Genomic DNA, 13,659 nt, shown 5'->3' with positions numbered 1-13,659 from the left:
CGTAGTGCCAAATGGAGCTATAGGCCCCGACCCTGAATGCATGCGCCCCCTTATGGTGTTCCCCCTCCCTCACTGCTCCAAGGCCCTGAAACGTTGCCTAGGGTTTTTCAGCAACTACGCCCAGTGGGTCCCCAACTACGCGGACAAGGCCCGTCTCCTTATCCAATCCACAGCTTTTCCCCTGTCGATAGAGGCCCGCCAGGCCTTCAGCCGCATCAAAGCAGACATTGCAAAGGCCACGATGCACGCCATCGACGAGTCTCTTCCCTTCCACGTCAAGAGCGATGCGTCCGACGTAGCTCTGGCAGCCACCCTCGACCAAGCGGGCAGACCCGTGGCCTTCTTCCCTCGTACCCTCCATGCTTCCGAGAGATCTTGCGGTGGAGGATCGAACTCTCCACCTACAACTACGAGATCATGTATCGTCCCGGGAAGCTAAACGAGCCTCATGACGCCCTGTCCCGTAGCACATGTGCCACCGCACAAGTGGACCGCCTCCGAGCCCTCCACGAGGACCTCTGCCACCCGGGGGTCACTCGCTTTTTCCATTTTGTCAAGACCCGCAACCTGCCCCACTCCATCAAGGAGGTCAGGACAGCCACCAGGGACTGCCAAATCTGCGTGGAGTGCAAACCGCACTTCTACCGACCAGAGAAAGCGCACCTGATAAAGACTTCCCGTCCCTTTGAATGCCTCAGCATGGTCTTCAAAGGCCCCCTCCCCTCCACCAACCGCAACACGTACTTCCTGAATGTGATTGATGAGTACTCCCGGTTCCCATTCGCCATCCCCTGCCCCGACATGACCGCAACCACCGTCATCAAGGCCCTCCATAGCATCTTTGCACTGTTCGGGTTCCCCGCTTACATACACAGTGATAGGGGGTCCTCCTTTATGAGCGATGAACTGCGTCAATTCCTGCTCAGCAAGGGCATCGCCTCAAGCAGGGCGACCAGTTACAACCCCCGGGGTAACGGACAGGTAGAGGGGGAGAACGGAATGGTCTGGAAGACCGTCCTACTGGCCCTACGGTCCAGGAACCTCCCAGTCTCCCGCTGGCCAGAAGTCCTCCCGGATGCTCTCCACTCCATTTGGTCACTGCTTTGTACGACCACCAATCGGACAACTCGTGAACGCCTCCTTGTCTTCCCCAGGAAGTCCTCCTCTGGGACCTCGCTCCCAACCTGGCTTGCAGTACCTGGACCCATCCTGGTGGCTGGCAGTACCTGGACCCATTGTGCGGGCGCACAAGTCGGACCCGTTGGTCGAGAGGGTCCATCTGCTCCATGCTAACCCCCAGTACGCCTACATGGCGTACCCCGACGGCCAACAAGATACGGTCTCCCTACGGGACCTGGCACCCACCGGAACCCCACGCACATCCCAGCCACCAGTCCCACCCTCCCCTCCACCGCAGCACCTTACAGGAGGATTGGTCCTTCCGCCGGCTCCGCCTAGGCCCCCCCACCCACCGACGCCCCCCCGCAGGCGCTCCCTTCCCAGGTCAACCATTTTCCCCACCAGCAACGTCTAGGGGTGCCGAAGCTGCAATCGAGATCGAAGCCACGCTCCTGGAGTCGCAGATGCCCGAGCCTCCACCGGAGTCACCACCGAAGCTCCGACGATCACAGAGGACGACCAGGGTCCCCGATCTTTCATAGAATTTACAGTGCAGAAGGAGGCCTTTCAGCCCATCAAGTCTGCACCAGCTCTTGGAAAGAGCACCCTACCCAATCCCACACTTCCACCCCATCCCCATAACCCAGCAACCCTACCCAGCACAAAGGGCAATTTTGGACACTAAGGGCAATTTATCATGGCCAATCCACCTAACCTGCACATCTTTGGACTGTGGGAGGAAACCGGAGCACCCAGAGGAAACCCACGCGCACACGGGGAGAAAGTGCAGACTCCGCACAGACAGTGACCCAAGCCAGATCGACTGATTGCTTCATTTTAATTCTAAACTGTAAATATAAACCATCAAATGTACATAGCTATCAGAAGTGTAAATAGTTACTAAACACTGTACAGAGGTATTACGGTACCTCCATTACTAATTATGCCATGTTGCCATGTTTTGTAGTTTCAGGCCACCACCCCCGCTGGACTCTTATTTAACAGGGGGTGAATGTGGTATTATAGGTATTTTGGTACCTGATGGGTTGCATCATTGGTGGAAACTGTATGGTTTCTATTGGTTAGAATGTATGATAGCTCCGCCCTGCTAGGTGGTGTATAAGAACCAGTGGCGCACCAGCACCCTTCATTCTGTTCCTGAGCTGCTGGGGGAAACATCTAGCTTATTAAAGCCTTCAGTTGGACTACAACCTCGCTTTAGTGGTCATTGATCGTGCATCAGTCTGGCCCTAGGATTCCGTTTTCCACGACATAGCCGTGGATGGCTAGTTGGGTTGTGCGGAAAACGCATTTCTCCTTGTTGTAGGTGAGATTGAGAGCTTGGGCGGTTTGGAGGAACTTCTGAAGGTTAGCGTCGTGGTCCTGCTGATCATGGCCGCAGATAGTGACGTTATCCAAGTACAGGAACGTGGCCCGCAGCCCGTACTGGTCAACCATTCGGTCCATCGTTCTTTGGAAGACCGAGACCCCATTGGTGACACCGAAGGGGACCCTGAGGAAGTGGAAGAGGCGGCCGTCTACCGCAAAGGCAGTGTAGTGGCGGTCTTCTGGACAGATTGGAAGCTGGTGGTATGCGGACTTCACATCTACCGTGGAGAAAACCCGGTAGTGTGCAATCTGATTAACCATGTCTGCTGTGCGGGGAACGGGGTACGCATTGAGTTGCGTGTACCGATTTATGGCCTGGCTGTAGTCTACAACCATCCGGTTCTTTTCCCCGGTCCTGACGACCACCACTTGGGCTCTCCAGGGGCTATTGCTGACCTTGATGATCCCCTCCCTCAAGAGCCGCTGGACCTCCGACTTGATAAAAGTCCTGTCCTGGGCACTGTACCGCCTGCTCCTGGTGGCGACGGGTTAACAGTCGGAGGTGAGGTTTGCAAAGAGCGAGGGAGCGGCGACCTTAAGGGTCGCGAGGCTACATACGGTGAGAGGGGGTAGGGGTCCGCCGAACTTCAGGGTGAAGCTTCTGAGTTTGCACTGGAAATCCAGTCCTAACAAGAGAGGAGCGTAGAGATGGGGGAGGACATAGAGTTTAAAATTGGTGTACTCGGCACCCTGTATCGCGAGGTTCGCGACACAGTACCCCCGGATATGCACTGAATGTGATCCGGAAGCAAGGGAGATTGTTTGGGACGCGGGGGAAATCTGGAGGGAGCAGCGCCTTTCCGTGTCCAGATGGATGAAGCTCTCCGTGCTCCCGGAGTCAAACAGACAGGGCGTTTCGTGCCCATCGACCCGGACGGTCATCATGGAGTTCTTGAGGTACTTGGGCCGTGACTGGTCGAGAGTGACAGGGCCAAGCTGCAGGTAGCCGGCGTGGTCGGTGCTAGCGGGGTGGACCCAAGATAGCAGCCCGCGTTGGTCACACGTGGCGGGCGGCGTTGAAGATGGCGGCCAAGATGGCAGCCCCCGTCGGTCGCACATGTCAGGCGGCGTTGAAGCTGGCAGCCAAGATGGCGGCACCCATGAGTCGCACGTGTCGTGTAGAGTTAAAGATGGCGGCCCCCACGGATAGCACGAGGCGGGTGATGCGTCAGAAGGGGGCGGTACCGGCAGGCACGCAGCCACGCTGCGGGGTCTGGCTGCCTGTGAGTCGGGCCTGCGATTTTGGAACTTTGGGTCGGGCCAGGCAGACTTTGGCAAAATGTCCTTTCTTGCCGCAGTCACTGCAGGTCGTGTTCTGAGCTGGGCAACGCTGCCACGGGTGCTGGTTCTGACCGCAGAAATAGCAGGACGGCCCCCTGGGTTGGGCAGGCAGCAGCACGGCACAGGCCTGGTACACCCTCAGGTCGGGTGCTGGTCGCGCCTCCGGCGCCCACGAGGAAATTGCGTGGTCGGAAGGGAAAGCATTTAGGCTCTGGAAGGCTACCTCTAATGAGGTGGATAGTTTTACCGTCTCTTCTAGGTCGAGGGTGCCCTTTTCAAACAGGCGCTGTCCGACATAGTTGGACCGGACTCCAGCTACATAGGTGTCCCGGATGGCAAGTTCCATGTGCTGCGAGGCCGTGACGTCCTTGTAGTTACAGTTTCGAGCGAGTACCCTCAGGTCGCGTAGATATTCCTCCAGGGATTCCCTGGGGCATTGACGATGTGTGGTGAGGAGATGCCGCGCGAACACTTTGTTCACCGGCCTCTCGTAATGTCTTTTCAGGATCGTGTCTGCGTATGTGGTCGCGTCTTCGATTAGTACAGAGATCCTGGGGCTCACCCGGGCGTGGAGGAGACTCAGCTTCTGTGCCTCGGTGGCGGCGGGCGAGGAGGAGGCGGTGAGGTAGGCCTCAAAGCAGCGGAGCCAGTGTGAAAAGATTCCTTTGGCTTCAGCTGCCTGTGGGTCGAGTTCCAGTCGATCAGGTTTGATGGCGGCTTCCATTGCGATATCTTAGCTTATTAAATTGATGCGACCATCAATTCACACAAGATGATTAGTCGAAGTGAACAGTGGTTTTAATAAGCTAGATCTGTGCCTGCCTGCGACTGCTCTGTACTGAGTGCTGCCTACAGGCTGCAGATTTATAAACCACCCCCGAGGGGACGGAGAACAGGCAGAGCCCACAAGGTCATCAACACAATACAATACAGTGGTGAATTGTAGTAGCAGTACGTTCACCAGACTGGCCCAATTGAATTTCTGGACAGTGGTGAAGGGAGCAGTCACAGGAGCTCTGACAATAGCTGATTGGAAATTATGATGATGATTTCTTTATCAGATATAGACTGACCTACTATATACTTCCAGGATTTAATGGATTTGTTTGCTATTTTCAAAACTATTTTGTTCTGAATTTATTGTCCAGATCTGTCTTTGCTTTATATGCCTTGTACAAATGCATTTCTTTGCAGTCATTAAACGCAACCAAAGGTTTAAGCACTTAGCATGTTGTGAATAAAGAAAGAAAATCAACACATTTGCACAAAGGTGTCTTTGGAATGCCAATGCAATATCTGTAAAAGAAAATTAGTTGTAATCAGAGACTAGTTTGCAGCTTATTCTGATGCTCAACAACCACATGGTATCATTAAAGTGACAGACAATGTGCTCCTAATTAAATCTCATGTTTGATTTTTGAGCAGGATAATTTGGTACTAAATTGTCTGCTGACGACATAAATATGTACAATATATGTTTTTGTTGAATCCGCAGTAAGCAGGACATCTAGACGATAGTAGAAATTACCGAGCAAGGTTTATTCTAATACAATTCCAAATACTCTTCCACTCCCCTAAAGGTCTCCTTCCTCTACCTGCAAACAAGCCAGGGTTTTTATGCAGCTGGCGTGCTCCTTGTGAAGGGGAAGCCCTGCCCCCTTAAAGGGGAAGTTCCACCCCCTTAAAAAGGAAGTTCATATTCCGGGGAGGTCATGGGAAACCATATAGTCCTGATCCCGGGACCTCAGTTGGGGTTGTAACACTCCTCCACGCGCCCCCTCCCCAGTCCAAAGCAATGTCCACATCTATTGGTAAGTGTGGGCCTTTCAACCGTTTAACTTGTGGACCGCGTTCAGGGGCAGACCTTGTGGCGTGAGGAGGCATATATCGGACTGGGGAGTGGCATTTGCGTGACGAGCGTCAGGCTGGTGGGGCCATTGCTGGTGCGGTCACGAGAGCTGGCACGGACGCCTCTGGTGGTGGCCTCAGTTTCCGAATGAGAGCTAGGTCGCAACAGGCTGCAGGATTTGGGGGACCAGGACCAACTGGAAGTAAGCGTGACTCATGTCGAGTTTCATACACGGACGACCTCCACTGAGCTTCGCATAATGATCCTCGATCCTAGGGACCGGAAAACGGTCCAGTCGGGGGACACGGTTGACGTTCATCTTACAGTCATCACACAAATGTACTGTTCTCCCAGTTCTTTATCTGGCATCTTGGGTGTCCTCAAAAATGACCGCTGGGTTCTCGACAACCGGCGGGGCTGCGGGCCGCGATAACAGGGGAAGCAGGAGAAGACGGCGGAGCTGGGACGCCCAAATCAATGGCCGGCACGCGGCTTTGGAGATGGTTCACTTGGCGTTTAGACTCGCGGCCCTGTGTCCGTATTTGGTAGGAAACTGGACTTTATTGGCATCTTTCAGGGCGCAGTGTTCCTCATCCTTGCGATGCCCACTCCAAGTGGATGGAGGTACTCAAGATACAGGCGACGACGGCCCAGGCCACCATAGAGGCACACAATAGCACAGTGGTTAGCACTGTTGCTTCACAGCGAAGGGGACCCGGATTTGATTCCCAGCTGGGTCACTGTCTGTGCAGAGTCTGCACATTCTCCCCGTGTCTGCGGTAGTTTCCTTCGGGTGCTCCAGTTTCCCCCAAAAAATCCCGGAAGACGTGCTTGGTAAGTGAATTGGACATTTTGAATTCTCCCTCGGTGTACCCGAACAGGCGCCGGAATGTGGCGACGAGGGGATTTTCACAGTGTCTTCATTGCAGTGTTAATGTAAGTCTACTTGTGACACTAATAACGTTTAGGAGATTATTAGAAGTAGACCTCACAGGATGTTCTCCATTATGCTCTGGAATATTGCACACGTGGAGGAAACCCCAAAAGGCAGACGGGTGTGTTCATATAGCCCCCTATGTGTGTTCACGGTTACGAAGCGTCTGGATTTGGGGGACCAGGACCAACTGGAGGTAAGTGTGATTCATATCGAGTTTCATACGCGTGCGACCTCCACTGAGCTTCGCATAATGATCCTAGGGACTGTAAAACGGTCCAGTCGAGAGACACGGTTGACCGTCATCTTATAGGCACCACACAAATGTACTGATCCACCCGGTTTCATGACCGGGACGACCAGCGTCGCCCAGTCGGAGAATTTCACCAGGCGTATAATGCCTCCACCTTGGGTCATGAGGTGTACGGGACAGGTCGGGTGCAGAAGTAGCGCGGTTGAGCCATCGGGTCCACACTTATTTGGGCCACAGCCCCTTTTATGATCCACAAGCCACCCTAGAGCACCGATGGAAACCTTGTCAGAACCCCTTCAGGGTCATGTGGGTGGATGCGGCACACCCGCTGCCAAGCTACTGAAGATGGCATGAACAGTCGCACCCCAACAAGCTTGGACCGCTCCCGTGGATCACCACCAGAGGAAGGTTTGCAGATCATTGACCTTACTCGACCGGAACAGTTGAAGTGCCCACTATTGCCAGTGGTTCCCATGTATAAGTGGCCAGCCTCGAGTTGGTGTCCAACAGGGTCAGCGATAGAAGGCCATATCAAATGACTACCGACAATGCCTGCCCCCCCCACCCCCCCCCAGTGTTGAGTTCCATGCAGTTTGGGTGACCATTAATATTCAGGGAGATCTGGATGGGTGCCACTATTGGCGTAGCCACGCAGTCTAACTGCTGGTAGGTGCTGTTGTCGTCTTCCACATACTAAGCCCTGTCACGTGGGGGGGTGGTTGCCACTACAGGGTTGACGGGCAGGTAGATCCTCGTGCGGCCTCCTGTTCCCCTAGTTTCTGCGGCCTGTTGCGCCCCCTGTTGGTCGGTCGGCATACTTCAGTTCCTCCTGGTCGGGGGAGAACATCTGGCGGCGTTCCGGGCCTCTTACGATGGCCTGTGTTCCTCCAGTAGGTATCCCATTGTCAGGAGCCAGCCTTCTCAGTTTTAGCCGAGTGTGATTGTCACGCGCTTTGGCGTCCCAGACTGAGCGCCACCAGTCTCTGGAGTCTGGACCTCTTGTTCAGCACTTTCTCTGGAAATGGCTATTTCCAACGCGCATTGCAGGTCCAGGTGACCTCAGCTAGCGTGGCCGCATCACGGAGTCCACACAGCAAGTGATCCTGGAGGGTCTCATTCAATGTCGCTCCAAATTCGTAAGTCTTGGCCAGTTTTCAGAAGTGGGCCAAGAAGTCGCCCACAAATTCGGCCTAGGCCTGAGAAGCCATGTGGAACTGGAAACGGCGCACGATGAGCAGTGGTTTTGTGTCAAAATGCTCCTCCACTAGGGCAACCAGGGTGGCAAACAACTGTGTATCTGGGGGGTCCAGGTGAGTGAGGCTCTTTATCACACTGTAGGTAGGCTCTCCGCAAGGCACTAGTAGTACCACGGTTTGTCTCTCATCGCCCATAATCACATTTGTTTGAAAAAAAATAGTTCATGCATTCTATGTATTGCCCCCAACCGTCTATACTTACATCAAAAGTTTCCAACTTTCCTATATGCGGCAGTTGATAGTGGGACCTCCCGAGACCTAGATGAGGTGGACTGGGCGTGCAGCAACCGGTATCAACGGCAGCTCCACTGAATCTTGTCGCCAGTGTTGAACCCGCGATAAGCAGGATGCATAGACGATAGTAGAAATTACCGAAGAAGGTCTATTACAATACAATTCCAAATATTCCTCCACTCAGCTAAGGGTCTCCTTCCTCGACCTGCAACCAGGCCAGGGTTTTTATGCAGCTGGGACTCTCCTTGTTAAGGGGAAGCCCTGCCCTCTTAAAAGGGAAGGTCATATACCGGGGCCGGGGAGGTCATGGGAAACCATATTGTCCTTATCCCGGGACCTCTAATGGGGTTATAACAGTTTTTAAAAAGTAGTTTTATGTCTTTTCCAAAATAATACATAATCCATACTTAATTGTGTTTCTTTTTTGCAGCAATTGTGCTGATAGAATTTGCATATGCAATCATAGGAATTGTTTGGTTAGTGCGATACTACCACTCCTGTAATGACACTACAGCAAAGAATGTTACCTTGGGTGAGTACAAAGAGTGTTAAGCATACACCCATTGATTAACAGTGCATTGTCCATTTCTTACACACACAATGCATGAAAATCTCTGGTAATCAGCTCTAGAAATGTATGCAGTCACGAAAATGAAGAAATGCTTTTTCATTGTTTTCTTTTTAGCCCATTGTTCTTTCGACTACAACTTTTGCCGCCAACCCAAATACATATTTTGCACATTCTTTAATCCTCCCTGGGGTGAGCGAAGTATAGGCTGGAGCAGGGGGACATATTTAGATACATGCAGGTTCGAGACTTTGCCAGAAAGGAGATACAGAGCTTCCCAGTAGAGCCGGCTTCCACATTGTTGAAGGAGGTGCTGACGACAGGGGGACTGGAGAAGGGGATAGTATTGGTGGTTTCCGGGGCTATTTTGGAGGAGGAGAAGGCGCTGCTAGAAGGGATCAAGGCAAAGTGGGAGGAAGAGTTGGGAGAGGGTATGGAGGAGGGGTTCTGGTGTGAGGTGCTCCGGAGGGTGAATGCCTTCACCTCTTGTGCGAGGTTGGGGCTGATACAGCTGAAGGTGGTGTATAGAGCGCACCGTACAAGTGCGAGGATGAACCGGCTCTTTGAGCGGGTAGAAGATGTGTGTGAACGTTGTGTGGGGGGGCCCCGCAAACCACGTTCATATGTTTTGGTCCTGTCCAAAGCTGGAGGATTACTGGAAGGAGGTGTTTAGGGTAATCTCTAAAGTGGTGCACGTGGAACTGGACCCGGGTCCTCGGGAGGCCATATTCGGGGTGTCGGATCGGGCGGGGTTGGAACCGGGAGCGGAGGCAGATGTTGTAGCCTTCGTCTCGTTGATCGCCCGGAGGCGGATCCTATTAGGGTGGAGATCAACCTCTCCATCCTGTGCCCTGGCGTGGCGGGAGGACCTGCTGGAATTCTTGACGCTTGAAAAGGTCAAATTTGAACTGGGGGAAGGATGGAGGGGTTCAACAATTCATGGGCATTATTCATTATGCACTTTCGAGAATTGGATCACATCGAACATTAGGGAGGTGAGGCTGGGAGGGTTGGGGGGAGAGGGACTGTATGTGTTAATGTTTTTTTAAAAATTCTCCCTGGGGTGTACACCATACCTCAACCTGTTCCCCTATCTTGCTAATGCAATTAGTTTCAATAAGATACAAATGTGCAAGCCTGAATCAGCTGACCACTTGATTTATATTCCTCTTTTCCTACCTTATAGAATAGTTCCAATAGATTCCAATTGTCATTTTGTTTTGATCACTTCTGGGATCAAACAACTTCTGTGTGATGATATCCAGGCTTGAAGATAGACACCAACATGACCTTGAATCCCTACAGTGCAGAAAGAGGCCATTTGACCCATTGAGTCTGCACCAATCTTACCAAGAACCCCCTACCTTGGCCCATTCCCCTGCTCTATCCCCTTAATCCCATCTAATCTTTGGTCACTAAGGGGGAATTTTGCATGGCTAATCCACCAAACCTGCACAGCTTTGGACTGTGGGAGGAAACTGGAGCACCCGGAGGAAACCCACATAGACATGTTAAGGAATGGGTTAAGAAACATTCCAATTAGATGTCTCATTGATGTTCAGTATCGAATAATTGACACTAACATGTAAAGAGGCTGCAGGTGTCCTATGAGGCATGTGATGTGGTGATTGAGTTTTGGTACAGGGTGTGTTCAAGGAAAAATAAAAGTGTTTGGGTGAAGGAGTAGAATTCTTGGCTCTTTACTCAACAGCAGCCAAAGGCTAACAGACATAGAAACATAGAAAATAGGGGCAGGAGTTGGCCATCCGCCTCTTTGAGCCTACACCACCATTCAATATGATCATGGTTTATCATGCAAATTCAGTATCCAACTCCCGCTTTCTCTCCATCTCCTTGATCCCTTTAACCACAAGGCCCACGTCCAGCTCCCTTTTGAATATATACAACAAACTGGCCCCCACAGCTTTCTGTGGTAGAGAATTCCACAAGTTTACAACTCTCTGAGAGAAGATGTTCTTCCTCATCTCAGTCCTGTGGCTTACCCCGTTTCTTAGGTTGTGACCCCTTGTTCTGGATGTCCACAACATCGGGAACATTCTTCCCACATCTAGCCTGTCCAGTCCCATCAGGATTTTATTTATTTCTATGAGATCCATAAGTGGCAATGTGGCAAACCCATTTGTGTTCTGGCTCACTGGTCCAATGAATGGTAGGTAGCTGGTAAGTGTCTGCAGAATTGCATACAAATCCCAATTATGCCAGTTAGTTAATGGAACCCAGTGCCCTCAGAGGGAGGAAAAATGAGAGAGGTTGTCACTGATGCCATACAAATTCACCTAATGGCAATCAGGTGTGCAACAAAGTAGCTTGGAGCTTGGGAGAAGGTGTCACCAAAAATTAATACATCGCAGAAAGTCAGTATCACAGGTAGAATTACAAGTGAAAAGAAGAAAACATTTTGTTCTGATAGAGTGCATAAAAAGCAAAATGAACAAGATAAAAATTAGCCTGTAAACAAATGCAAAATACTGCTAATGATGGAAATTTGAAAGAAAATGTTGGAAATCTGAAATAGAAACACAAAACTTTTAAGAGTTCTCAGCAAATCTGGCAGCTTGTGTAGAAGGAGAAATAGAGCTCGTGATCCAGGTCTGTGATCTTTCATCTGATGCAAGGACACAGACCTGAAATGTTTGCTCTGCTTTTCTCTGCACCATTGCTGCCAGACCTGTTGAGTATTTCCGGAATTATCTGTTTATTACAAACATATCTTTGTCAGCTTAAAAGTAATTGTTCATGTTTGCAACATTGCAGCTCTGCTTTGAGATGCTGCTGCAATACTTTAAATCCTGAAGCTGTACAAGAAATGTGCAGCACAGTCAGCAAGCAAGCTGTCCCTGAGCTGTATTTACAAGCTCTGATGATGATCTCCCTCCAATAGGAATCTTTTATTTTCTACATATTACATTACATTTTTGAAAGATCTTTTGATGTGGAGCTTCTTGGCTTCATTCACTGCCTCTTGTTTCAAACACTGCTTTTCTAGGCTTTGCGGAGGCTGTCTTTGATAATGATAAGGTAAGAGGCAGTTCACAAGAATGTGAGGCAACCAAGGGACACAAAAAAAATCCTGAATGCTGCAATCTGAAATAATCACACATACTACATGTAACTAACATAATAAATCAGACTCCAGTAGCTGTAGACTTCCAGCTGAGCCTAAACCCACAGTATTCAAACAGCCACATCAGACTGGAATCGAAAGTCATTGCAACTAGCTTCCATTTGGAGATAAAGGACTGAATTTTAAATGTCAAGGGTGGAGGAGGATTTGTGTGTGGCTTGGGGGTTAGGCCCACAGAATTGTCACATGGTTCGGAATTCAACAGGATAGAATCCCTTCAGTGCAGAAGGAAGCCATTTGGCTCGTTCACTCTGCACTGACCTTCCGAAAGAGCACCCTAACCTAGGCCCCTTCCCTCGCCTTATTCCTGCAATCCAGCTAGCCTTTGGACACTAAGGGACAATTTAGCATGGTCAATCCACCGACCTGCACATCTTTAAACTGTGGGAGGAAACCAGAGCACCTGGAGGAAACATGCAGACATGCAGAAAATTTTCCAACTCCACACAGTCACCCAAGGTCGAAATCAAAACCGGGTCCTTGACGCTGTGAGGCAGTAGTTCTAACCCCCATGCCACTTGCTTCCAGGTTTCTCTTAGCAGGTTTGCAGGTGAGCAGGAAAACCCCTAGGAGCTGTTGGCTAATTAATTTTAATATTTAAGTCCCTCAATATCTCAGGATTTAAACCAGCATTCTGGCTTAAAGAGCTGGAACATAGTTTCTTGAGCTGAGTGGAATGCTCCAGGGTGAACTAGGCGAGAGCCCAGCAGAGAACCATTGCTGAAAGTGATAGACTGGAAAGCCTTTAAAAAGTGAAATTGGAAAGCTTGGGCTCAGAATTGTGTGGCAGCCTGATTTCGCTGCTTTGAACGTGATTTCCAACTTTTTGGAAGTAATTTCCCCCATCTTTCCTCATCTTGATCTCAACTCCTTTATGTTCAGTCTTCACTGCAGCATGGGAACAATTCATGCAGTTGTAGCATGTACCCCTGTATAGGAACAGATGAGCAGCCATCAGAGCAGAAACACCATTGGTTTATGGACCTCCACGCATAATCAGTGACTGGCTCCTTTTCGCCGAGCCGTACTCTTTTGAGGACCTGGCTGAAAAATCCAGAGCAGAGATGAGATAGAAGCCACATGGGGCAAACAGTTAGGTTGCTGAAGATGTGGTTCTGATGCCTTGACAGTTCTAGTGGTGCCACATCACCTGGAAGCAGGCGGCACAGTGATTAGCACTGCTGCCTCACAGCAACAGGAACCCAGGTTCAATTTCAACCTTGGGTGACTGTGTGGAGTTTGCATGTTCTCCCTATGTCTGTGTAAGTTTCTTCCGGGTGCTCCAGTATGGCACCTAAAAAGCCTCCAGAATGAGTGTGGTCACCTGTGCCCTTAACAACATTGCACTCCAGAGAGGAGTTGAGTTGCAGGAAGTGAAAGGTGTAGACAGATCTGTTTTGTCTTCCTCTTGCCCTAAGGAGCCAGATGTGGCTCATCTAGGTGTGCTTAATGTAATCTATGGGGGTAAGAATATCTGACAGTTCCTTCATACATCCTGTGCTCCACCCCAACGCAGTTCATTTCAATAGTCAAAGATCCAACCCTGAGTATTTGGTAAAGCTTGAAGCTCGTTTCCCTATTGTATGAGATGCCCACAGCAAAGATCATCTCCTTTAGGAGCTCATGAGTGC

The 13,659-nt window shown here is 50.6% G+C and overlaps 1 protein-coding gene across 1 annotated transcript in view; it reads left to right on the top strand.

Moving 5' to 3' along the window:
• dagla (diacylglycerol lipase, alpha) overlaps positions 1–13,659 on the top strand; it is a 533,527-nt gene that overhangs the window by 353,624 nt on the left and 166,244 nt on the right. The window contains exon 7 of the mRNA XM_072517705.1: positions 8,746–8,847. Within this exon, the coding sequence (XP_072373806.1) occupies positions 8,746–8,847 (102 nt within the window). The remainder of the gene's footprint in view (positions 1–8,745; positions 8,848–13,659) is intronic.

Source organism: Scyliorhinus torazame, chromosome 10, assembly GCF_047496885.1.
Source record: "Scyliorhinus torazame isolate Kashiwa2021f chromosome 10, sScyTor2.1, whole genome shotgun sequence".
In the NCBI taxonomy this organism is placed as follows: domain Eukaryota; kingdom Metazoa; phylum Chordata; class Chondrichthyes; order Carcharhiniformes; family Scyliorhinidae; genus Scyliorhinus; species Scyliorhinus torazame.
Note: the sequence above shows the minus strand (reverse complement) of the source record. Positions and strands in the feature narration are given on the sequence as shown.